The following is a 27,202-nucleotide window of genomic DNA, read 5'->3' on the forward strand; positions in this document are numbered from 1 at the left end:
ATTTCTGTATGACAACTAAACAGTCATCCTTTATAATCCGCAAACAACGCAATCCATCAGTGGGCAGCAGAAGCAACCAAATGCAAAGCAACAACACAAGGACACGTATACATCATCATCATCACCATCATCACCAGCAGCAGCCATGATCAATCCACTGCTGGATGAAGGCCTGCCCTTACCCAAAGCAGTCGACATATCTCACGACCTTGCAAATAATTCACCGAGCAGTGTTACACGACTTCATTGGGTACACACACGCGCGCAAAGAGACGCACAGTGCCGCCTTTCTCGAGATAAAACTACCATAGCTAGCAACATCATCGCATCACATATCACAGCAGCAGCAGCAAGCAGCACCATGATTATTCCGGCTTCGCTCGACGTACGCACATTATACTGAACAAATACGGGCAACACTGAGAGGGCATATAACATTTGCAACAACAACATCAACAACAAAAATCAACGTACGGTTTTTTTCCCCCAGAAAGAACGGAGAGAAAGAGAGAGAGAGCCGTGCAAGGAAGGATGGAGTAGTCAGTAGCCACTATGTAAACAAACAGAAGGGCTGGCAGAGCGGATGGCTACACGCAACGCAATATGGCACATCACTGCCTTACGTTACGCACGCGTGTGTATGTGTGACCGTGCGTGTCTAAGTGTGCGTGTGCAATTGGCTGGCTGCGTGCAAGGGGTGGAAATGCATAGAGAGGAGGCTGAGAGAGAGAGGGGAGGGGAGGGCAGGCGGAGAGGAAAGAGAGGGAGAGAGAGAGCCTCATGAAGATCATGAGCTCGGGGAAGTTCCGCTCTTCCTTGTCACGATATCGGTCACACTGCGCGCGCACGCTGAGACGCGCGCACACGCACGTGCACACACGCGCACCGCACACACCGCACGCACACACGCGCGCACGCCAGAGGAAACGTGCACACGGGACAATGGGCTGTTAGGAAGCGGACGCAGTTGTAAGTTAAAGCGGAGAGAGAGAGAGAACTCACGCCAAACTTTTGTTTTGTATTTGTGTTCGCGAGCCGAGGACATCTCTACCCCCCGCCCGACCGCCTCACTCCCGTCTCGCTCTCTGTAGCGCCAGTGGCTGATGCCGTTCTCGTAAAGGAGTGGAACCACATCGAGTGATGACCGTCGTTTGAGCGCGGCAGCGATTTGGCGAGTTGACGACCAGAAGAAGAAGAGAGATAGAGAGGTGGTGGTGGAGAGGGAGAAAAAATAAAACCCCGAGGGGGCTCAACATGCGAGCGGGAGGAGGAACGGCGGTGGCCACCGTCCGGGCGTTTCACCTGCCCAGCGTCTTCTCCATCACCACCACCATCATCGTTGTCGTAGCCATCGTCCAGCAACTGCTCACGCGGTCCGCGCACGGCTTCCACGTGCACGGCAAGTTCCAGTTCGGCGAGAAGACCAACAACTTCGCCGTGGACGGCGTCTTTCGCAAGGTGTACGTGGGGACTGTGAACAACATCTACCAGCTGAGCGACACGCTGCGTCGAGAGGACAGCGTCTCCACCGGGCCGATCAACGACAGCATGCTGTGCCACGCGCCCACCGTGTCCCCCACGTGCGTGCACGAGCGCACCAGCACGGACAACTACAACAAGCTGCTGGTGGTGGACTCGGAGCAGCAGATCTTGCTGAGCTGTGGCAGCGTCCACCAGGGCGCGTGCGAGGTGAGGCGTCTGGGCAGCATCGTCGACGTCGTCGTGAGCACGGAGAAGCTCAACACCAAGAACCTGTACATGGCCTCCAACCACGCCGACGCGCCCACGGTGGGCGTACTGGTGAGGATCGACGGCAGCAAGTACGGCATCATGGTCGGGGCAACGTTCACGGGGCAAGGGTCGGACTACTGGAAGCCGTCGGGCAGTCCGCCGGACTACCGCTACGAGAACACGCCCGAGATCGCCTTCAGGAGCATGAACGTGAGCGAGAAGGAGAGGCTCTTCAGCTACGAGTACGACTCGGAGGAGAGCATCTTCAAGATCAGCGGCGAGAACAAGGTGAGGAGCAAGCTGCAGTTCGTCGACATGTTCGCGGTGGACAACTACGTGTACATCCTGGTCAACAACAACACGGGCGACGCCAAGGAGAACAACTACAAGACATCCATCGTCCGCATCTGTCTCAGCAACACGCGCATTCACGAATCGTACGTGCAGCTGAGCATCGACTGCGGCGAGAAGTACGACAACATCCAGTCGGCCTTCGTGAGCCGCGACCTCCTCTACGTCCTCTTCAAGAGCTTCAAGAACGGCAGCACCATCGTGTGCGAGTTCCCCCTGGGCGACATCGACACCCGGATCGCCAATGCTCGCAAGGACTGTTTCACCCGTCACTTGCCCGTCATGACCGCCCTGGATTTCAAGATGGACAAGTCGGAGACGTGCAAAAAGGCCGGAACGACCTCCACGCTGACGGTAAAAGTTCATCTGTTTTCACCAACCTCCTCCCAGACCACCCCCTTCAAAATTATTGTAACCATTGGGCTGGACTGCTTCTCCCTTGATTTGAAGTTTTCGTGACTGCAGGAATCCAAATTCTTTGGTTCTTTCGGTAGAGTCACGTAGGTAGAAAATGAAGCGAAATAAATCGCGACGTTTCGGGCACAACACAAGCGTCCGTCATCAGGTGGGAAAGCGTATCTTTCTCGTTTCTTTTCAGAAGCGACCCGGCCACAAGTGATAGCGCGGAAATTGTATAGCAGCCAAAGGCTGGAAACGCGTGTTTCGATAAATGTGGAGAGAAAAACCGGAGTAACCCGGAGACAAATCCACGCGACCACGGGGAGAGAGACACGCAAACTCCAAATTGACAGCAGGCGTCTGGGTCGGGATGGAACCCACGACCTCCTGTATACAAGGCGAGGGAGTTAACATCTGGCCACCGCTGCGCCCATTTGGAAAGTTGATCGCTGCCGCTGCCACTTTTGAAAGGGCATTGAAAGTGTCGCTTATGGTGAGTGGATCAACTAGGAGAGTTGATATCTACGTGACCTTTTTTTTGCCGGTTTCAAAAAGCTGAAAAAAGAACACGTTTTTGCCACAAATATGTGTGGTCAAATGCAGACTTGGGTGCCTTGCAATAGGTACCTATTTGGTGTTTGAACATCTTAACAGCTGTTTTATTGCCAAAAATGATAAGAGGCTATTTCTATTTTGTTTTCACCCATTGGGAAAGTTGATTGCTGCTGCTGCTGTTGCCACTTTTGCAGAGGGCGTGGAAGTCTGCGGGCACGCTGTCTGTTGGCCACGCCTGTGTTTTCAGCGTTTTGGAGGCGAGGAAAGGGTTCCTTGAGTAACGCAGTGTATTCGAGTCGGTGCATGGATATTCGTGAAAGTGCCCCCAGTGTTCAGCGTTGTAGATGTGGTAAATGAATGAATAAGTAAAGAACGCTGATGCTGCGTAGAACACGTGTGCAGAACGTAGGAGGGCAGCTCTGGGTCTGGCGATCAAAGGGATAGACTGAAGACCAGATTGTTTATGGAGACTGCTACGGCAGATATTTGGAATGCGTGTGTGCCGTGCAGCAGCTGTGGCGATATGGAGGAGGTGTAAGAAAGCATTGGCGAGGTGCAGTGTGGTCATTACACTGGTCAACAAAAAAACAAATTTCTGGCCTGGACTTTTGCAGCTGTTTTAGACTAATTTCAGGGTGCTGATTCCAAATCTGATCTCAGATTTGCTCTATCACATCTAAATTTTTTATGCTATCGGCATACCCCATTTTAATTGATTTTACCCGAAATTAACTCTGTCACTTATGATTGCAAGTTGTTGCGAGTCAGTGACTGCTTTAGTGTTAAAATATGGTGCTGTATTTTTAGGATAGTGTGTTTATAATATCATTTTATGTAGATATCCACATTTATTTAATATTTTTCTTCTGCAGTTTTTTTTAAATGCAATATTTGATATCTCAAAAACCTGATGTGATAGACAAAAACTGATGCCAGACCGTTGGAATACTTTATGCCAGAAAAAGTGTGTTGACCAGTGAATTATCAGCTGTAGCCACGGCGTGTGTATGTACGTTGAGCTTCTTTCGCACCGTACGTAGCCAACCGTGATAATCGGAGTTGCTGTGGACTTCTTGATGGAGGTCGCTAGGGGGTGGTGATACAGCAAGTTGATTATTTGAATAAATGTGTGTCCAGCTTTGAGTGTTATCCCATCATATGTGTGCAAAAGAAGTTCAACGTGCATACGCACTGTGGTGGAATTGTCCAAACATTCAAATAAAAAAAGTGTTTACACTCAGCGGGACCTCTGTGGAGCAATTGAGATGACAAGTTAAATGTAACTATTTAATAAAACATTTTACGAAGGAAGGCGTCCGAGGGAGTACGTCAACCATGGAAACGGAGTGATGAAATCAGCTCGTGTGCAGGTGCTAGGTAGGGTTGCTAGATCACTGGATCGTGGAGATTGCGGCGGCGTGGGGAGGCGTTCATCCAGCAGTGTATTGACCATGGTTGCCATACAGAAAGGGTGTTTAATTTATACGTAACGCGTGACTGTGACCATATCATAAGTCGCTGTACAAGGGTGGTGGCTATGCACGCCTCCTGTAATCCGGCACTGTGAGACTTCCTTCCCGTGGGGCGGTGAGATGCCATTCTGTGGCTCGTCAGCAGAAGGCGATACAGCAAATGTGGACTTCAGCCCGTTCCGTCTGTATGGGATAGAGTGTTGCCCCCTCGCACACGTGTTTTTTTTAAGGTGCTTCGGTTTCATCCCACAAGTAAACACTCATTAATTGACCGAAAATACATTCAGATATTGAGCGGATCGCAGAGGTTTAGGGGGAATTTGGCGCCAGATCACCACCTTTGCTGCCTTTCCTGCTTGTCCGTGATTCCTCGCGCCTCTGAGTCATTCTCTCTCTTTGGGAGTGAGTGACTACCGTGTGCTTTACACCCGTTGAAATTATTATCAGGCACACGAGAAGATGACAGATTTTTTGTTGTTGGTGAAGGCGATGGGGATGGTAGTACACTACACAGAACGTGCGACCAAAGATGTGTTATATAAATGACACGTTCAGTCGCAGCTAGAGGACAACGATGTGTTGGGCCTAGACTAGAACGAGATTGAGGAGGTGAGTGGGACACACCTACGGGAGGGGCTTCCAGACATTGGGAGCAGCAGCAGAGATGGATCGACCTCTCTCAGTGAGTGCGGGTTGACTTCAAGGCTTTCACAGAATGCCTTGATTGCTCCAGTCGTCCATGTTCGTAACACTAAACTAGCTAGTGCGTGCACTTCGCAACACTGCCGTGCACGCTGCTGGGATGCCGATACACGGTTGGTAAACTTTTTGCTGTTCAAGAATGAGAGAATATCTATTCGCCGGCATCAACGGCTTTTGAAAAGTGTTGCGATTTACCTTAATACATAAAGACGTTCAAACACACAATATATATATTTTTTTAAACATTATATATAATAAATACGAATCTAAACTACAAACGAGATTAAGAGAAATGCAGGCCAGAGACGGAACTGATAAGCCAAACGTCAATCGTAGAGAAGAGACAAGAGGAAGAAGACGACCTTGCGCCTTCGGCATGGAAGTGCACTTTGGTCAGAGGAAGGGAATTCCAAACTTTTGGGGCCTACACACGAGAGGATGCGACACTCCCAATGAGTGAAAAATGAAGAATGACTTCGAGTTTCAACAAAGGGATTCGTTTGCTGGAGCGAATGTGTGCACGATTCCTGGGGTCATCTATATTTAACAAATCTGCATTCCAGTGTTCCTTTTCGAGGATGCATGTTTAAATCTACAACATATATGTACAGTGGAAGTAAATCAACCCATAAAGGTCAGTTCATTAGATATATTTACATTAGAATAAAACAAGGAAGCACACTGCACTACGTTCAGCGGTTTAGTGTATCTCCCTTTAGGTTTTAAAGTTGGGTTTATATCACGGTTACTGAGCAGAGACCCAAAACGCCAGGGGGCCAGAAAAAACATCACTGTTAACGTGTTCTTATGTAGCAGTCAATTTGATCAAGGTTATACGAACACGGAATATGGGATGATGGTGAGTGCATTAATTATTTACTGCACCTGCATGTGATGCTGTCGCTTTGAATTCACCTGTGGTTCACATTTAATTTGTTGATCCCGGTGTGTGTCTGTGTGTGGGGAGCGGTAGTGCAGCAGTTAGCGCACTGCACTACGAACCCGGCGACCCGAGTTTGATTCCCGCTCACGTCCAACGCCGGTGACGATTATTTGAACCTCTCCTGGGCCTCCCCTAGGTCGACTGAGTACCCGGTGCAATGTGTAAACATGGCCAACTAGGGAGACAAAGGCGGCCGGGCGTGGTGCTGGCCCGTTTCGGCCTTCATAGGTGCTCGCTAAAAGCACTTGCCCCGAAAGACTGTTAAGAATATACGGGGGGGGGGGATCTTTGTCTGTGTCTTTTGTCAGCTGACCCCCGAGCAAGCCAACTGTGGTGGGACTCACATGGAAAACCTGCTGGTGGTGCTGGCACCTGTGAGCGGCCATCTCGTCTTCACGCAGCCCAACCTCACGGCCGTAGCGGCGATCAGGCTGCACGGCTTCACCGTGCTCTTCCTGGGCAACTCCACGGGTCATCTCATAAAGGTGCGTCATCGTCGTCGCCGTCGTTGTCGTCGTCGTCATCATCACCGCGTGATATTTACACCGTGCCTCCCACGCGGTACGTCTCTAGCCACCCCGCAGCAGGGGACAGACACACAGTGGCGGCTGTCCCTGCAAGGCACGGGGTGAACTTAGCGCTGGCAAGCAAGTGGACATTGCGCTGCCAGTAGACGGAGGGTGGTGTTGCCACGTGGTTTCCAAATTAAGTAATTTACGTGCAATCGATACATTTGGCGAATTGGACCGTGATGCGCTCTTTCTGAATAATGCCGTGTAATATTTAACGTCTGCCGCGAATCAGACGGCGGCCTGTTTTCACGGCGAGTGTATATGGAACCGCGACCGCCTTGGACCTCTGCAACCAGCGGAAAACGCACTTCTGCATGACATTGTCTGGGCGTGGTGATTAGATGTTTGGCAGCATGTTGCCATCGTTGTTACACCGCATGGCTAACGTAACGCGATCGCTGTGTGGATGCATGAATCCCACACCTCAGATTAGAAGTTTGGCTGTGTATGGTGCGAAAGAAGTTCAACATGCATACCATGAAACAGAAGAGAATACGCTTCAGCAGCTACGATCGGAATACCTTTATAAGCATGGCTTGTTGTGCACAGGTAATGCTGCACATATTTATATTGGAAATGTATTATTGATATATATATTTTTATTTTACCAGTTAAAGCCCACTGATCTATGTAGCTCTTCTTTAGTAGTGCCCTGGTCACAAATGATAGCTCAACGAAGTGGCTTATCATCACGTGGAAATTTATAGCAGCCAAATACTCTAAACGCAAGTCGTTTCTAAATGTGGAGGGAAGGACGGGAGGACCCGGAGAAAAATCCACGCGGCCAATGGGAGAGAGAACACCGCAAACTCAAAATATACAACAGACGTCGTCAGGTTCGGGATGGAACCCACAATCTCCTGTATCCTGGGCGAGATAGTTAACATCTCGCGACCATAGCGAGGTGGGTAGGAATATGCTGCCGCCCAGTGTCAATCATGATAGAATGAAGCTTGCATTTACATTTCACTTGATCTGTCGCGTAACGAAACCTGACGCAGCGAAGGGTGGCGCTGGCCGTTAGTCTGCCAGTAGTGGCCGGCGATCGCTGTGTGAATGATTGTGGGTACATTTTTCGAAAGTTTTCTCAATTTTTAGCAAGATTGACATTGTGTGTGTTGTTTTTGGTCGTGGGAAGAAACTGGGAGAATCCGGCGGAAATCAATTATAACAAGGGGAGAATAAATAAACTCCACAGTAATACATCCTAGTGAGGAATCAAACCCAGATGGCGCTTGCTGTGAAGCGCAAGCGTTAGCGCTGCGCCGTCCTGCCTCCCCAACTCACACGCAAGGATGAGTAGCAACTTGAAGAGATTTTCGGAAGCAGTCCCGTGACATCCCTTTGTGCAGACCGTTTTGAGTTTGATTTTTCGTCTTGCGTCACGACGCCCGAGCACGGTTGGAACACAGTTTTGGGGGGGGGGGGGGGGGCGAAAGACTGAAAATTGCGGTAGCCAAACGTTTGGTTCTGTGTGAGCGCAACCACAGCGGTGGTGCCATGAGGGCAACCGACCTCGGCCCACGCACTGAACGCATGACCCATCCACCCCCAATCTCACACGCACAACCCCACAACCACCAAGCTGCCCTGTACAGAACACCTTTGAAGGCTGGTATGGAGCAGGAGGGGTGGTGGTACAGCCAGCGCCGCACCCAGCCGCCTTTGTCTCCCCAGTGCTGCTGTTTACATTCCACAACGGGTACTAATTTTAGAGTCGAACCAGTGGAGGCCCACGACCGGTTCAGATGATTACCGCCGATGTTAGCCGTGGCCGGGAATCGAACTCCAACGGGATCACAGCCATCTGGGGCGCTAATCTCTGCACTTATGCTCTCGCAACACGCAAAGACAAAGGTTCCCCCGTAAAATCTGGACAGACCGTTGAGACAAGTGTTGCTAGCGAGCACCTGTGAAGGCCGGCACGGCACACACACACACACTCAGCCCCCAGATGCTTCTTTGTTAATTCGTTGCGATCAGTGCTGGTTTGCACGATCGGAAAGAAATTGGGTTACAAGCGGTGTAATTGCATTCGTCTAAACAGCTGCGATGTTTAATTATTAAAGAGATAAATAAAAAAAACATAACCAAATTCTACTGTGATGAGAATGTATCTCATCTGTGCTTCTCCAATTACAATTTGCTGCCCCTGCACTTAGCACATTGGAGCTGAGCGAGTGCCTCATGAAAATGCAAATTATTTTCTGGAGGGGATATTAAGATTACATTCACACAAATATAATCGAGTCTATGCCTACAACCAGATTTTTTTCATTAGCCTTTTCTAATTTGTGCCCGCCAAAACTGATATTCCGGCGGTTAATTTGTTTCGCCGATAGGACAAGGTCATCCAAAAGTTCTACACCGCAGGCGTCAGGGTTGGGATCGAACCCCCGACCTGTTTACCAAGCGAGGTAGTTAACATCTCGCCACCGTGGTGGCTTAACCATAGACCAGCTGCGTGATTCGAAACGGGAACCTCTGCAGCAAGCGGCGAGCACGTCACCGCTGAGCCGCGTCACCGCCCCCCGCTCGTGTAACAGCTGTTTATCTCATTGCAGGTGAATATCTAGATTTGAAGCTTCGTGACTGCAGGAATCCATACTCTTTGGTTCTTTCGGTAAAGTCACGTTTCGATCACAACACAAGCAGTCGTCATCAGGCAAAGTTCTTGCGATCGAAACGTCGTGATTTATTTTATTTCTAACTACGTGACTTTACCGAAAGAACCAAAGAGTATGTGCAGGTGAATGAGCAAATTATTTTCATGGTATTCACACCTTTGAGCCGCAACACGTTCAACTCTGGGGGTTTTTGGCAGTCACCGCGTGAGTCCAATGAAATCGATGCTGATTCGAGGAGTATGAGCGCATTGCAGATGTAGGGTAACGTAGGGTAATGGTGCGCAGGTTTGAAATCCTGCCTTGCAATGAATGTTGCGAGGACGGATCCAAATACAAGCAGCCTCACAATGAAAAAAAACTCAGTGTCCGTATCCTAATAATAGTTGTAAGTGGTCGTTTTAAAAGTAATCGTACGTAGTTTAAGAACATGGGGCTTAGTTATAAGTCAATAGTTTGACACTTAGGCATACATGGTACGAACAAAAGTGTTGACTGCACCGTGCCAGCACGGATGAATGTCAGTTCGTCTGAGTACATCCAACGCCACGGTACTTAATGAACATTTATCTTCTATCAAGGAAGGTGGAAAATGTGTTTTTTATTAGAACTACAGCCTCTAATTGGCTGACACATCGTGCACAAATACAATGCCACTTCGTGATTAGGATAACGAGCACGCACATATTTCAAGCGTGGATCTGACTTCGTGGATCTGCCTTCGCGGGCAATTAAATTAAACAAAACTTTTTATTTTACCAGGTAAGGCCCCACTGAGCTATATCGCTCTTTTTCAGAAGCGACCTGGCCACCGAATGATACCTCAACGAAGTGGCTTATCACGTGGACATTTTTCGCGGGCGAGAACATGCAAACTCCAAATATACAGGCGTCAAAGTCGGGATTGAACCCACGACCTCGTGTACACCAGGCGAGGTAGTTAACATTTCTTGATTCAACAGTGGAGTGAACACGCACTGCGTTTGGTGTGCGCCAGGCAGTCAAAGGTGACGCTGGCAGCGGCGTGAAGGTGATGGACACGGAGCTGCTCGACTACGGGAACCCAGTTCACCCCAACATGCTCTTTGACCCGGCGGACAACAGTTTCCTGTACGTCATGACCTCCAGCAAGGTGCGTGGGTGGTGTGGTGTGCGGGCACGTGGCAGCAGGACTTGCACTCGACTGCACGCGCCAACCGACGTTCTCACGAATAATAAATCCCGCATGCTGTGTGGGCTATGGATGTGGCCGAGGGACGGTTGCAAACATTTTCCTCCCCCTGGTTAGCACGCACGGTCAACACACTCGTTCACAGAGTCAGCGCGCACATACACACAATCAGCACACACACACACATTCACAATGAACACACACGTTCACAGAGTCAGCGTGCACATACACACAATCAGCACACACACACATTCACAATGAACTCACAACACACACACACGTTCACAGAGTCAGCGCAAACACAAACACAATCAGCACACACACACATTCGCAATGAACTCACAACACACACGTTTACAAAATCAGCACACACACACATTCACAATGAACTCACAACACACACATTCACAGAGTCAGCGCACACATACACACAATTAGCACACACACACTTTCACAATGAACTCACAACACACACATTCACAGAGTCAGCGCACACACACACACACAATCAGCACACACACACATTCACAATGAACACACACGTTCACAGAGTCAGCACGCACATACACACAATCAGCACACACACATTCACAATGAACACACAACACACACCAACATTTAGAGTCAGTGCACACATACACACAATCAGCACACACACATTCACAATGAACACACAACACACACCAACATTTAGAGTTAGCGCACACACACACATACATTAACACAACCAAATTCAATGACGACTTTCACCTTATCGCCTACATTAGATATTGGGGCAGTGCTGTTTCCAAGCACGATGCACGAGGGGGTGATGTGGCTAGCACCACTTCCAGCCACCTTTGTCTCCCCAGTGCTGATGTTTACACACTGCACCAGGTACTCATTTACGATTGAGTCGACTTAGCGGAGGCTGAGGACTGGTATATGTTTGCCACTGATGTTTGCCATGTGCGGGAATCGAACTTGGGAAACCGGGTTGTGTTGTGCAGTGTGCTTACTCACTGCGCTTTCGCTCCCCAGCACATAGAAAGACAAAGATCCCCCTTATAGCCTTTTAACAAACTTCTGAGAAAGTGCTGTTAGTGAGCAACTGTGAAGGCTGGAACGGCGCACGAGGGGGTGGGTAGCTAGCACCACTCCCTGGCCGCCTTTGTCTCCCTAGTTGTCATGTTTACATACCGCACCAGGTACTCATTTGAGGCTCAGTCGACCTAAACACAGACGCACATACAAATCCCACCGTTAGTCAGACTGTGCCAATTTCGGAACGGTGACTGCGTTCCCTGGTGTCCTACAGCGCTGTGAATGATCTCGTTTCCTGCACTTACCCGCCGCAGATCGGGCGAGTGAAGGTGACGCGGTGTGCCCACCACACTTCGTGCGCAAGCTGCCTGCACGCCGGGGACCCATACTGCGGCTGGTGCACGCTGCTGGGCAGGTGAGCCGGCACCCTCTCCCGCCCTCCTGCGCGGCGCGGTTTTTCGTTTCAGCCGCAGCAGTCCGGAACGATGTTCCGGGAAATCTTTTCGGAGTATGTATTTATTATTTTGCGCCGTGCATAGCCAATCGCGCTAATCAGGGACGTGACATCCGCCTTGCCTTGTCCCCGTGATAACCATGGTGATGCGTGCGGTGGTTTGTGCATATCGGAGTACAGGAACATCCTTCTTGAGTTTTTCTCCTAAGTGACCCACTCTTCCTCCAACCAGTCAGATCTTGTGCTTCCCGTTGAATTTCCCAGGACACCTCCCCACTTTGCAATCTTTCAAACAGCGCCTTCCTCTTTCGACCTCCAGACATTTTTTTTACCAATCACCCTACCCACCAGAGCATCCCGCAGTAAGCCCTCCCCTCTGACAAAACATGCCAGTCACGTTGCCTTCTTGGCAAGGTTGACATCGGGCCTCATCCTTTATTTCCGAACCTGCCGAAAGACCGACTCGTTCGTTTTCCGTCCTCTTGATTCTCTCGTTCGATACCAAAACCTCTTGATTGGATGACCTCCAATCAAGGACACAGGATAACAGCACTACAGCATTGCTGTGAATAGGTGTGCTCCGTACGCCACTGGTAGTAGTGCTTTATGCTGACATAATCCCTACTCCACGCCAGCCGAGCAGCCAGCGTTCCAGACGATCAACGAGTGAAATGAAGTCCTGGACGTAGTCCTAGACGTAGCCCCGCCCTCCACCCCCACGTTCCATTCCCTGGTTACCACATTCAGATAAGCCCCTCCCCCCTTAACTTGTATTTAAGGGCTGGTCTTTTGGAATTGTCCTCACTTGATGCAGTAATTTTAGCTGTGACGGTCCCACCTGATGACGGAGACTTGTGTTGCCTCCGAAACGTCGTGATTTATTATTTTATTTTATTTCCATTATTACTTTGATTAACTTTTAATTGTATTTTTTACCTACGTGACTTTACCGAAAAAACCTAAGAGTATGAATCCTTGCAGTCACGAAAGCTTCAAATCTAGCAGTGATGACCCCCATGAATCCTCCGTAGCCAGAAGTGCACAGCTGTTGCATCTCAAACTCCCCCAGGAACATTTCCCTTTCACCGTTGCTGTGTGCTTGAACAGCAAAACTACAGCTGCAAAGGATTGTTTTGAAGTCACTAATTATAAATGTTATTTATTTATCCAGGAATGCCTCCAAGATATTTTCAGGAGGGCGGCTGCTTTGGAATGTTTTGCCCAATTACTTTGTTTGAGAAGTGCAACAACAGTGGACATGTTACGTGTATGCATCCAATCTCGTTACGCTTTTCTGGGGGGCGGATATGGGAAACAGCAAATATAATCTAAATTCCGTTTTGCCTCTACAATTTAAAAAATATCTCTTAAGTCCATCATCCGACCAGCTTTCCAAGACCAATCTTACCAAGCAGCATTCGTTTAAAGCAAGCAAACTCTGGACCAGTTTTGACAGCAATCAGGCTTGTTAAACATGTGTGGCTCGTTTAAATCTCCATCTGGATGATGGGAAGGTAACTAAATAAACTATATATTTATTTTACCAGCTAAGGCCCACTGAGCTACATAGCTCTTTTTCAGAAGCGACCTGGCCACAAATGATAGCTCAACAGAGTGGCTTATCGCGTGCAAATGTATAGCAGCCAAAAATTCAAAACGCACGTTTCTAAATGTCGGAGGGCAAACCGGAGGACCCAGAGAAAAACCCACGCCACCACCGTGAGAACATGCAAACTCCAAATATATAGCAGGCATCAGGGTCAAATACTCTAAACGGTCACCCTCGCTCACCAGTTTCCACTCCTCACCCAAAACTCACTTGTTATCCCGAGCTCACCCCGCAACCCATTAATTTCCCCTTCATAACCACCACCGCTACCGTTCCCTCTTCACATTCTCATTATATGGCTATCACTCATTCCCCATTCATCATCATTTACTGTCACCAATTTCACTTTCAACAAATTCACGCGTACACAGTGTTGCCCCATTGCTTCCTCTCATCTATGTTATTCACCTAATCTCCACCATTTCATTCATAAGCACCGTTCTTAATCATCTGTAAAGCGCCTTGGTTAAGGCACTATATACATTCTCTTAGTTCTTTCGGTAAAGTCACGTAGGTAAAAAATGAAATTAATATTAATAAAATTAAAACAATAAAATCACGACGTTTTGGAGGCAACACAAGCTTCCGTCTTCAGGTGAAACCGTCACAGCAAAATATCTGTACCTTATATAGTGGTTAAGGGGGGAGGAGCCAGGAAGGGCAGCGGGGGAGGAGGAGTTGTGAAGTGGTCAATTACTGCTTTTTGTTATACTGCTGGGTGGATAAATGAATTAGATACGATTAAGCCGCTCTTTGTTATGCTGTTTGTGCGCAAGTCACTGTGGGATGAATGGACTCGTGGTCAGGGGTATATACATTCCTTTAAGATAGGATAATGGTCGGGGTCGAACCCACGACCTCCTGCATACCAGGCGAGGTAGTAAACATCTGGCCACCGTGGCGTTCTGCGTGCATGACGGCTGTGTGTGTGTGGCTGTGTGTGCGCGCAAACAGATGCACGTTGCAAAATAGGTGCCCTCACTCCAGCGTGGCCTCACACTGGGTGGACATTGGCTCTGGGATGACTCTGTGTCCTACTCTGGAGTTTACCACCACGTACATCAACGCGGATGAGAGACCGCAGGTCAGCCCCACGTGATTGTTCTTAAGCTAGTGATTGTGTGTTGAAGTGGACGCCTATAGTTTATTCTAGATTTGAAGTTTTCGTGACTGTAAGGACCCATACTCTTTGGTTCTTTTGGTAAAGTCACGTAGGTGAAGAAATATATATATAGTTTAACAAGAAGTTCTGTAAAAATCAAACGAAAGTTCTTGCACTTGATTTGCTGACAGCGACGATTGGCGGGTAATTACATACAGCATCATCGGGCTATTGCTGAATGATGCTGGATGTAATTACCAGCGAAACGTCGCACTCAAATTTAAAAACTTCAGTTTGGCATTGTAATGATCGTGATAAGATGTAAGGCACTTTGAGATGCTGTGGCATGTAAGTGCCCATTAAATGCAAACCTTTATATTTCTGTATGTGTGAGACTTTGTGAGTGTTTTTTTTTTATCTACGTGTGTATATGTGAGTTTCTGTGTGGGTGTCTTTGTGTGTGTCAGATTCTCTGAATGAATTTCATGTGGGGGAGTTTAGACGTGCGTGTGTCGGTTTCTCTGTACGTTTGTGTAAGTTTCTCTGTCTGCACATACTTGGGTGAGTTTCTGTGTGTGTGTGTACGTTTATCTTTGTATGTATGCATGCTTTTCTCTGTATGTATATCTTTCTCTATGTATGTATGTTAAACTGATTTCGCACTGTACGTAGTCAACCGTGCTTTTCGGAGGTGAGCAAATTTCTCCGTACCTTTGAGTGTGCGCGAGATTTTCTCTGTGTGCTCCTCTGTACACCGACGTGTGCCTGTACGTGATATGCTTGGCGCGATTGCAGGAGGTCAAGGTTCAGGTGTCAGGCCTTGTCCCTGAGCTCAAAGACTTGGACTTGTGGTGTGAGTATGAGGCGACCAAAACCAAGCTCAGCTACGTAAACTCCACGCTGGCCTGCAGCCTCCCACCACCCGCCAACCTCTCTCAGCTCTCCTCAAACGAAGGTGTGCCCAGCAGACGCGTGGCGTGAACAGTCACGTGGCATGAGCAGTCGCGTGGCATGAGCAGTCTTGGGCCCTGGCGCAAGAATAACGTTTTTTTGTGAGATTGCGTAAATATAAATACGTCGTTAAACCTGCCAACACCCCATACATGCCAATTAGTAAGGTTTGTCAAGTGAACAAAACGTGCCAGTTACTCCCGGTGTGGTGGAGAGTAAACCCACAACATTTACAATGTGAGTGCCGATGTTTTATTTGGTGATTACAACCAGGACAGGTGGCAACCCCAGCCTCCTACGATGTAGACCGAGGCGCCCTCGGTGGTGTCGCGCGAGCAGTTCACGTGCACGCATCCGCCAATCACAGCCACCCGACTTCAGGACCTGACATTGCTGCACCTCCCAGGAATCTCGGAACGTTTCCACGTTGCCTACACCTGAAGCCGACAGTGCCAGGGCCACCAGTCGACCACCAGCGCTTGCCCCTCCCCCCACCCCAATGCACCACGGTTAATCTGGTGTCACGTTGTTCACTTACGGTTCGCGGGAATTTGCCATCGGGCAGGTGCCACGACGCAGATGCTCCTGTTCGCGTTTGCTCCTCCGGGATGACTGTACAATGCTAACTGTACAAGGCCTTGACCTTCGATCACTGTCAATATAAATATCATATTCAGTATCCCTTTGGCTTTTGATGCACGCCACGATGCAAATTGCTTGAACTTGACATCAATAAGGTCACGAGCATTAGACACTCCGCGGAATGAAATGCGATCATGCAATTGGGATTCGTACAGTGTCGATTGTGAGCCTCATCTCCTGTGGGTTAGTGTGTGAGTGCGTTTACGCTTGGGCAAGCAGAGTCTCGCTGTATTTGTATAAGCCTTAGTGCCCTACCATGGCGTAGATGCATGTAGAGATGCATACCCTCCCCCAGCCTGCACTGACCAGCCCTGTGATGAAGTATGGTAACACAACCTCCGTGACTGAAAAGTGTGCGGAGGCCTTCATCCAGCAGTGGAAAGAGAGATGATGTTATATACCGTCACTCTTTAGAAGTCACGTGACAATTCATTGGCTAAGGCCAAATCTGAAGCTCATTGTGCATGCATCCAATCACGCTTAGACGAAACACTACGATATTACTGAAAATTATTTGTATTTTACCAGTTAATGTCCACTGAGCTAAAAAGCGCTTTTTCAGAAGCGACCTGGCAACAAATGATAGCTCAACAAAGTGGCTTATTACGTGGACATGTATAGCAGCCAAATACTCAAAGAGCATCCATAATAGAGGTTTTTGGGTTTGATCGCGTAAATATATAAATGTGTCGTTAAAACCCGCCACCACCCGACACAGCCAACTAGTAAGGGTTGTCACTTTAAACAGAACGTGCCAATTCGTCACTCGTACAGCCAAGCTCTCCAACACACGGGTGGTGGCGGGTTTTAACGACATATTTATATATTTACGCGATCTAACCCAAAAACCTCTATTATGTATGATATTGGTCACGTGTTAAACTCAAAGAGCACGTTTCTAAATGCGGATGGAAAAACCGCAGGACCCGGAGAAAATTCATGTTACCACGGGGAGAGACATGCAAACTCCAAATATACAGCAGGCGTCAGGGTCTGGATCGAACCCACGACCTGCCCAGCGAGGGAGTTAACATCTTAAGAAGACTTGAAACAGAACAAACAATATAGAAGAAATGAGTAATACAAAACGAGACAAAAAAATATTAATTCACCAGCCTTTGGTCGATCATTAGATGACTACATTCCAGCGCAATTCTGGATTTCCTCAAACGGTCACAAAGCAGTTTGCTTGTGCGTAGCCAAACTGAAACGCTGAAACGTGTGGCTTCCCGCTCAACCGCAGGTTCCCGGACGGTGACAGTCTTCATGGTGCACAACCAAACCCGAATACTGTCAGGCAACGTGACATTCTACAAGTGCTCAAACATCGGAGCAATACATGTGAACATTCCGTAAGTTCAACTTCTTGTTTAACGAGTTGCTTTTCTTTTTAGTCGAGGTTGTTATTGCTTGTTAGGTATCTGCCCCTTTTTTTCGCAAGCGTTGTCCTTTTTTCTCTCTTAAAAAAAACGTGTTTTTCAATTCACCGTCACTTACGCCACAGCCCACCTATATGGTGACACGTGCAACCTCGTGAATTGTGTGCACGTCGCAGCTTGCAACCTCGTTGTTAGAGTGGGGCAACGCATGCCGGTAATGCATGCGGACAAACAAATTAACGGTTGTCACGACGTGCCCGCAAAAGAAATAAAACATCTATTTGGGGAAAATCACACCGTTACATATATAAAAAAAAAACATTTTGACTGACTCGCTGGTTGGCACGCAAGTGAGAGTGAACCTGTAGTGACGTCACCCACACCTCACAGGGTGTTGCGCTTATCATCACCCACCCTACCCACCTTGCACCCCGGGCCGTGTATCCCATGAAAATGCGTGGGCCGTGCCAGTCTATATGCTATACGGCTGTGAAACATCGTACCTGCTCCTCTTTTGCCTGGCAAAAAAAATTACACTATGGGAACCTCATTTGCCAGTAAAAATATGATAATTGGTTCTTTACCCTTCTATCTGGCAACAAAACTGACACCTTTTTACAAGGAGTCATGTTTGCATAGACCGCAATACCTGCAGTCATAATGCAAACAAAAGAACATAACTCTGATAATGTGCACTGTCCTTAAAGTTGATTGGTCCACACCCGAGACAGCTTTCCTTAGAGCCTAGTCTCATATGGGTTGGACCAGATGACGCCAAAAGGCGCACAACTCAAGGACAATGCACCATCAGAGTATGAGAGCTCGGGGCAAGCATCTACACTATGGGAACCTCATTTGCCAGTAAAAATATGATAATTGGTTCTTTACCCTTCTATCTGGCAACAAAACTGACACCTTTTTACAAGGAGTCATGTTTGCATAGACCGCAATACCTGCAGTCATAATGCAAACAAAAGAACATAACTCTGATAATGTGCACTGTCCTTAAAGTTGATTGGTCCACACCCGAGACAGCTTTCCTTAGAGCCTAGTCTCATATGGGTTGGACCAGATGACGCCAAAAGGCGCACAACTCAAGGACAATGCACCATCAGAGTATGAGAGCTCGGGGCAAGCATCTACACTATGGGAACCTCATTTGCCAGTAAAAATATGATAATTGGTTCTTTACCCTTCTATCTGGCAACAAAACTGACACCTTTTTACAAGGAGTCATGTTTGCATAGACCGCAATACCTGCAGTCATAATGCAAACAAAAGAACATAACTCTGATAATGTGCACTGTCCTTAAAGTTGATTGGTCCACACCCGAGACAGCTTTCCTTAGAGCCTAGTCTCATATGGGTTGGACCAGATGACGCCAAAAGGCGCACAACTCAAGGACAATGCACCATCAGAGTATGAGAGCTCGGGGCAAGCATCTACACTATGGGAACCTCATTTGCCAGTAAAAATATGATAATTGGTTCTTTACCCTTCTATCTGGCAACAAAACTGACACCTTTTTACAAGGAGTCATGTTTGCATAGACCGCAATACCTGCAGTCATAATGCAAACAAAAGAACATAACTCTGATAATGTGCACTGTCCTTAAAGTTGATTGGTCCACACCCGAGACAGCTTTCCTTAGAGCCTAGTCTCATATGGGTTGGACCAGATGACGCCAAAAGGCGCACAACTCAAGGACAATGCACCATCAGAGTATGAGAGCTCGGGGCAAGCATCTACACTATGGGAACCTCATTTGCCAGTAAAAATATGATAATTGGTTCTTTACCCTTCTATCTGGCAACAAAACTGACACCTTTTTACAAGGAGTCATGTTTGCATAGACCGCAATACCTGCAGTCATAATGCAAACAAAAGAACATAACTCTGATAATGTGCACTGTCCTTAAAGTTGATTGGTCCACACCCGAGACAGCTTTCCTTAGAGCCTAGTCTCATATGGGTTGGACCAGATGACGCCAAAAGGCGCCTTTTGGCGTCATCTGGTCCAACCCATATGAGACTAGGCTCTAAGGAAAGCTGTCTCGGGTGTGGATCAATCAACTTTAAGGACAGTGCACATTATCAGAGTTATGTTCTTTTGTTTGCATTATGACTGCAGGTATTGCGGTCTATGCAAACATGACTCCTTGTAAAATGGTGTCAGTTTTGTTGCCAGATAGAAGGGTAAAGAACCAATTATCAAAAAAAATGACCTTTTGTAAGGCGGCCAATATATGATTTGAACGCGTGAGAATAATTTTACGTAGTATGCAAAGTACAGAAACGTCACTCATACCGCTATGCAGTATGTAATGCACTGTTAGAAGGGTCGATGGCCGTCGGTGGGGAACATGAATGATGGGAGTCGCAGCTTACGAATGGAACGCATCAGGAAAGATGTCCATTGATGAGTTGGAGTGATGAAATCAGCCTGTACCGACTGTGCTAGGCGGATTGTTACATTGCAGGATCATGCGGTATCGGTGCAGACCTTCGATCAGAAGTGGATAGGACATGGCTGAGATGATGACGATGATGATTTTGAAGAGAATGCTCTTACATGGGTGTATATTTCTTCCGGGCATATTGGCGCTTTTCAAACCACTTTGAACGCTGCTTCCAACTGATGTTTGTTGTATGTCATCTGCTGCCAGCGTGAGACACGGAGATTGGAAAGAGGCAGCAGTCGTAGAGGCAACAGCTTCTTTGTGTCTCAGCCACCACTTGGCCTGCTACAAGTGGGGTGATGTGTCGAGTGACCATATGCTACTAATAACAACAACAACGAGAATTATTCGTACATTTGGCAATCACACCATTCTCATAGCATACGGTTACCACAAAGGCGCTATGTTTCACAGATGGGGGGTATAGTCTGCCAGTTGGGGGGGGGGGTAACCAAATGAAGTAATTAGTCAAGTTGTTGACTTGCTGGTACATTTATTTTGAGCGTGACGCCAGCGCGCATGGCCTACGCTTGTTCACACAACGTCAAACAACGTCGCGGGATCCGTGACGTCCACAACTCGCAGGGACGGTGCCGTGGACGGAGTTTGCACGGGGGCGGGGGGCGACACTCCGACCAAAATGGGCACCTTTATACAATTATTTTCAGTAGTTTACAATTCAGATAAAACAAAATGAAGTTATATTCACCCGGGATTCCTAATGTGAGGGACAAAGCGAACCCCTACCCGCCCGCCCGCCTGCCCCCCAAAATATAGAAGCCAAACTCCGCCTATGGACGGCGCGCATTCGCGGCCAACACGCCCGCAGTATTAACCAGGGTGGTCGCCCGGTATCCAACCGCGAATCCGTGCAACAATGCCGGCGAAATAGCGACGCCAACCGCTCAGCTCGCGTTGCCACCTCGCCGCGTGACCCGGCCTGGACCGCGTCGCGCCCAACCGTTTGCGTCGATGCGCCTTTTCCTTTTTTTTTGTTGCTTTGCCACCACGAGCAGTTGCACCAGCTGCACGGACAGAAGATGGGCCTGCCACTGGTGCGCCGGCGAGCACAGCTGCGTGTCCGCGCCGTCGCAGTGCTCCGACGTCAGTAACGTGGTTACGGTACGTAACACGAGGATGATGAGGCTGCGCGCGCCGCGCTTTATCGCCGCCGATACGTCTAAGTGCACGAATGCCGCGCCGATCTGCTTTTTGCCGAAATTACTTTAGAACGCCATTAATGGCCACCGCTGCAAAGAAATATCACAGAGGGCTGCCCATTTGAACGAGTTGAGTCACGGTGAGAACTCGCCAAACGGTTTATCTGCTGTTGAAGCTTTCTTTGCTGGATTCGGCTAAGTGGTCATTCTGAAGAAGCAATAAATGCTTAAGTAACCCAGATATGTCGGTAATGACGCGAGTGTGCATCGATTACCGCGATTGCCGGTGCAGTATCTCTCTCTTTTGGCTGCCGTTTTGGCCATTCACTTTGCTTCACTGAGGGAGAAAGAGAAAAGTTTTAAAAAACACACAAACTAGGCAAGCAAGTCTAATAAGTAACCTAATCATTAATAATTACACAGCCCTTTGTCAATCCCCTGCTGGATGAAAGCCTTGTCAGACGTCGTTCAAGTTTCATTTATTAGGTATAGCCCTGTGAGCCATTCGGCTCTTGAACAAAAAAACATCTTAAAGTGACTATGTGCAAACAGAAAATCCAAAATATTGCAGAAAAAGCACCATACACCAACACTGTGTGCAAAAATCCCAGTGGGATGCAAGTCGTGTCGGTCTTGAGAGTTGTTTGACTATACTTCACCACGTTGGTCAGCGTACGGGTTGATAAGGAACGGGAGAGGGGGGCCCGGGACCAGGACCAGAATCAGTGAGAATATTTATTTAGACTGCAGGAGGAATCTGATGAGATGTAAAGCTATTTTTCACAGATGTCCAGTCGGGGCACGGGGTAAGAACGTTACAACAACAAACAGTACAAAAACACGATAGGAGTACAGAGTACAAGAAAGGTAAACAAATCACCCAAACACAAACAAATACAACACTGAACCCTCCTCATCCTACCAGACAAAGCCCACCGAGGTATGAACTTATTTTTCAAAAGCGACCTGCCCACAAATGATAGCTCAACAAAGTGGCGCATCATTTGGACATTTAAAGCAGCAAAATTATCTGAATAGTCTAAACGCATGTTGCTATGATGATCACTCGACACTGATGTTAACCATTGCTACGAATCAAGTTAAAACTGTCTGCATTCACGGCACAGTGCTCAGACTTCCGCTCCACCGCTCCGCCGATTAAACTTCTGACCTCTCTCAAATCTTTAACTGGTCACACGTGACAAAGTGTTTTGTTTACCAGAGGTATATTTTGAAGGCTAGAACTACTGGCAAATAATCGAAAACTAAATTGCCAATTTTTATTTTTGCAGAATCGAATCTTGCCAATGGTGCGTATGGACACTCGAATGAATACAATAGACCCACAAAAGAGAGCACAAATATTCACAACTATCATCATTAACACCGTCCATTGACTGAATTTTAGTTTGATTTAAAACAATGGATAACCTCACCAATACACACTTACTATCGATTTCGATTTAAAGCTTTCGTGACTGCAGGGATTCATCTTCTTGGTTCTTTCGGTAAAGTCACGTAGAAAGGAGAATAATCAAATAATAAAAATAAACATAATAAAATAATTCTCACAGGTGAGAATTCTCACCTAATAAAGTAATTCTCACCTGTGAGAATTCTCACCTGTGAGAATTATTTTATTATGTTTTATTTTTATTATTTTATTATTCTCCTACTACGTGACTTTACCGAAAGAACCAAGAAGACTTACTATCGAGTTGAAATAAATCGCCCACGACTGATATGCATGCGAATGCTTTCATTCAGCAGCGGATTGAGTGAAGGTACAATTTACATTATTTTCGCTATTATTTGTTATTAATAATTCACATATGTTTTGATTGTCAAAGTGTCTGCAATGTAATTGCATGAGTTTCCGTCCGTTTTCTTCTTCTTTTTAATCTTGGGCAGCCATGCGTGTTGCTTTTTTTCTAGGAACACGCACACACCCGCCAACCCATGTGTATTTCATCTGAGAATGAGAAACCCGTCTGGATTAAATTTTCCATTGCATAAAAAGCCACCACTAAATTTCATGTAAGGGAAGGACAGACAATTTATATGCTCACCTACACAAGTGAAAATGTTTTCCTCAGAAAAACAAAACCGAAAAAAAACTGCACAAATAGGGAAAATACAAATAATGTTTCAATAAACTTAATAGGTTGATTGAATAGGTCACAGGTTAAATCACGACAGGGCTACGTTGCTTAGTGGGATCATATTTAACAATTTAATAATTTGTAATGTGCAGCGCTCACAGTTTTCGTTCGCCTCTGAGTGAGAGAGAGAGAATGATTCAGAGGCGCGGGAAACCACAGATTGGTGAGGAAGGCAGTCATGGCCGGTGCCACAACATTTTCCCAAGCTCTACAGTCCTACATTGGGAAGTTTGTCCAACTCCATTCACGAGTGTTTTTACATGTGGGAGGAAACCGCAGGGCCTGGAAAAAACCCACGGGGGCGGGTGGCGGTGGTGGTGGCGGGGGGGTTAAAACACTCAATCATCGTACAGATGGAATACAGATGGACATTAACACACTTGGCGTACTGCCATGCTCTGGCAACCCTGGAGATAGCGACCTGGACGCCTACGGGTAGGGATTGTAGGTACAGTACCTTGAACTTCTTTCGTGCCGTACGTTGCCAACTGTGGTTATCGGAGGTGCGGGGGAAGGACAACAAATAAACAAACAAAAATCAGTTTTAGCAAAAAAATTAGCGAGGGAGTTTCGCGAGTGCGCGCGATCAACCAACGCCGTTGATTGACGGCGATGTTCCGACGCTTCGTGCGGCCGGTGCGTCTGCTTGGCGCGGTCTTGGCGTGGCGAAGCACTGCGTGATTGCCATTTCCTGCCAGGATGCAAGTGCTTGCCCCCGCATCACGGCCTCTTCCAGCGCGGGGCAGCCCTCCGCGAGTGGGAGCACGACATCCCTCTTCCTCAACACCACCAACACCAAGGCCATCAAGGTACCCCACTGCCGCCCGGAGACTCGGCAACACCCCGTGGCTCTTGTTTCAGCGTTTCGACTCAGGACGGTGGAAGAATGTGTCCGTCATCTCTGTCCGTCTGTCTGTTCATAGCGGGGTAGGGGCATGATGGGGTGCCACGGTGGTGAGATGTGCACTACCTCGCCTGGTATATAGGAGGTCGCGGGTTCGATCTCGACCCTGACACCTGTATATTTGAAGTTTGCATGTTAGAATCAACTTGCGTTTTAGAGTATTTGGCGCGCTGTAAATGTCCACGTGATAATCCACTTCGTTGAGCTATCATTTGTGGCCAGGACGCTTCTGAAATACATATTTTTTTTGTTTTAAATCCTGTAAAGATGTGAACCAATATGAACCCAAATTTAGTATACATTTCCTGTTGACGTTAGAAACTAAGTCAATAAAAAAACATTTAGGCATTAGCTCGATCTGTCCATCCGTTTGTCCATCTCTGTCTGTCTATCTGTCCATCTGTGTGTCCATCCTGAACGGGAGGTGGGTGGTAAACACGTTGTTTTAATTGAGCGATGTTATTATACTAGCTCAAGAAAGGAGGCGATGGGAGAGAATTCCAAAGTGGAGCAGTGCGTGGGAAGCAGGAAGAGAAGTGCTGTTGTGATCTACAGTTTGGCGGTTGCATACTTTATGGATGACACGAAACAGTCGCGTCTTCTATCCTGAATCCTCAACATGGGTGGATAAATCAACGAGTGAAGTTCACAAGCCATGCGAGAAGGGAAACAACGGTGATAAGGGGGCGACTGACTGCCAGTGAGCAAGTGACTGGAGATTCAACATCCCACTGTTTCCAGATGTAATCAAACAACCAACTAACAACCCAAAGTGCTTGGGCCTGGAAAAATTAAATTAAGAATCCTCTCTGAACCCAGCTGGGCTCTGGCAATGAAGACCACAGTTAAGAGAATCATGCGTTAGATTTACGACCTATTACAATGTTAAAGAGATCTGATTTCTCACAACGCATTCACCACGTGCCCACTGCAGACTGTGCGGTGGGAAAGGGTCCAATCCCAGTCCACCCACCAGCGCCTGCCAGCAGCATCTGCTCTCACTGCAGACATAGCTCGTCCTTAATCTTGACCCATCTTCATACGAATACTCCCACAAGAGCCCTTTAACTGTCCGCCGCCTCCGGTAGCTGTTCATTCGGCGTTATTTTCCCGTTTGATGTGACAGCTTAGCAGCTGCGTATGGTCTCGGACTAAGCGCGTAGACCAGCAGTCGGAGCCGCTCACTCCCGATGTGTACAGTAATTGCTCTTGGGTCAACATTGCGATATCCGCAGCCGCCCACTGGCTGTTGTGGGTTTATTGCCAACGCCGTAGGGGGACATTAACCACACACACCGCGGCACCGTTAGCAGGCGTGGGCCATCGCCCACAAATTGCCATCGTGACTAATCCCAAATTTTGATAGTTACTCAGTAACTCAGCGGTTTCTTTTTTTTCTCGACAAAGAGCTCTCACGTCTGTTATTCATTGGAGTGAAATGATACACCCCCGCCTCCCCCTTCTCCCTCACCTCATCTTCCCCCACTTTGACGCAAGTGCATAGATTCTGTGAATTGTTATCTTTGTTCAGTTTCTCAATTTACATGTTGAGGCCCCTCTCGTGGCTGCAAGGGGTGATGCAAAACCCATTACACACACACAAACTGAAGGTGCAGCCCCTGCAATTGCACTTTGCTGGCACGACTGCTGGTGGAAGGGCCTCCACTGGGAGCTCTAGAGAGGCCCTTTACAATGTTTTTTTTTGCCAACTCGTCCTCGCTGTCAAATATGTTTTGTGACAGGTGGCAGTGTCCACACTTTACCCCACCGCATGCCACGTGCCGACTGAACGGCTGCCATGTACCCACGTGTGCCGCTGGGCAGACAAGAGGCGGGGTGGGGGGGGGATCTAAGAAACTTGCACCCTTGTTTCAACTGCCGTGCCGGGATATCGAAGCAGAGGCCTTTGGATCAAAAGTTCAGTGTTGAAATCATTACCCCTTTGGCATATATGAACCTTATGGCGGTACCCCGGGGGGGGGGGGGGGGGGTACCATAGTAGCCCGGCTCTCGCATAATGTCCGTGATGCAGTCACGTTTAGTCTGTTGATGGTCGGCGATGCGGCAATCGACTCATCTCGACGAGCTGTACTCACGATGCACCACCACTATGGTGTACACGATGCACCACTACTATGGTGTACACGATGCACCACTATGGTGCGTGCCGCGAGCGTTCAGGGTCTCAGCGCAATCATGGTCCTCGCTGCGTTTCGACATCGCGGAGTGGCACTGATTTCAGATTGATTGGGGCCCCAGTCGCGGAGTTAAGTAACACCCCTGGAAAAAATAGTGTCCCAGAAATAAAATATTTAATTGCCTCAGCCATTTTGTGTTATTTGGATTCATATCGAAAAATAAATACGTATGAATGGGTGGATAGATCACTATGCTTCTAATAATTTCTCAGGTGTTCCCTTGAAATAAATAGTTGCAGCTAAAAAGGAAGTTTTTTTAATGAATGGGCGTGCCTCTTTGCAGGACAAGAATGTGAAGCTTGTGTGCAAGATTGGGACGAAAATCATCGTAGATGCAGAATGGGTCGACGCAGACACCATCAAATGTTCTCCCGTAAAGGTGAGCCCCGTACGTCAGGTGCCCCCAAGTAAGGTTATAACGTGAATATAAATGTTGTCGTTAAGCCACCACCACCCCACACACCCAGTAGGATTTGTCACGTGAGCAAAACTATTTACGACTTCAGCACACCGGTGTGTTGGAGTAAACCCACAACATTTACAATTTAACTACTACGTTTCGCTGCTTGTAACTACAACCGGCTTCATCAGGCCATTTTGCCACAATTGTGAAGAAGTCTTCTTGGTTCCGGTCTTT

At 47.8% G+C, this 27,202-nt stretch overlaps 1 protein-coding gene across 2 annotated transcripts in view; it reads left to right on the plus strand.

Moving 5' to 3' along the window:
- Positions 1–730: 730 nt before the first annotated feature.
- PLXND1 (plexin D1) overlaps positions 731–27,202 on the plus strand; it is a 108,710-nt gene continuing 82,238 nt past the window's right edge. For both annotated transcript variants that reach the window (XM_078610662.1, XM_078610663.1), the window contains exons 1-10: positions 731–2,436; positions 6,462–6,638; positions 10,347–10,481; positions 11,858–11,958; positions 14,561–14,690; positions 15,504–15,663; positions 17,545–17,653; positions 21,158–21,263; positions 24,162–24,272; positions 26,849–26,944. In XM_078610662.1, the coding sequence (XP_078466788.1) occupies positions 1,255–2,436; positions 6,462–6,638; positions 10,347–10,481; positions 11,858–11,958; positions 14,561–14,690; positions 15,504–15,663; positions 17,545–17,653; positions 21,158–21,263; positions 24,162–24,272; positions 26,849–26,944 (2,307 nt within the window). In that variant the 5' untranslated portion in view covers positions 731–1,254. The remainder of the gene's footprint in view (positions 2,437–6,461; positions 6,639–10,346; positions 10,482–11,857; positions 11,959–14,560; positions 14,691–15,503; positions 15,664–17,544; positions 17,654–21,157; positions 21,264–24,161; positions 24,273–26,848; positions 26,945–27,202) is intronic.

Source organism: Lampetra planeri, chromosome 34 (genome assembly GCF_965212315.1).
Source record: "Lampetra planeri chromosome 34, kcLamPlan1.2.h2, whole genome shotgun sequence".
In the NCBI taxonomy this organism is placed as follows: Eukaryota; Metazoa; Chordata; class Hyperoartia; order Petromyzontiformes; family Petromyzontidae; genus Lampetra; species Lampetra planeri.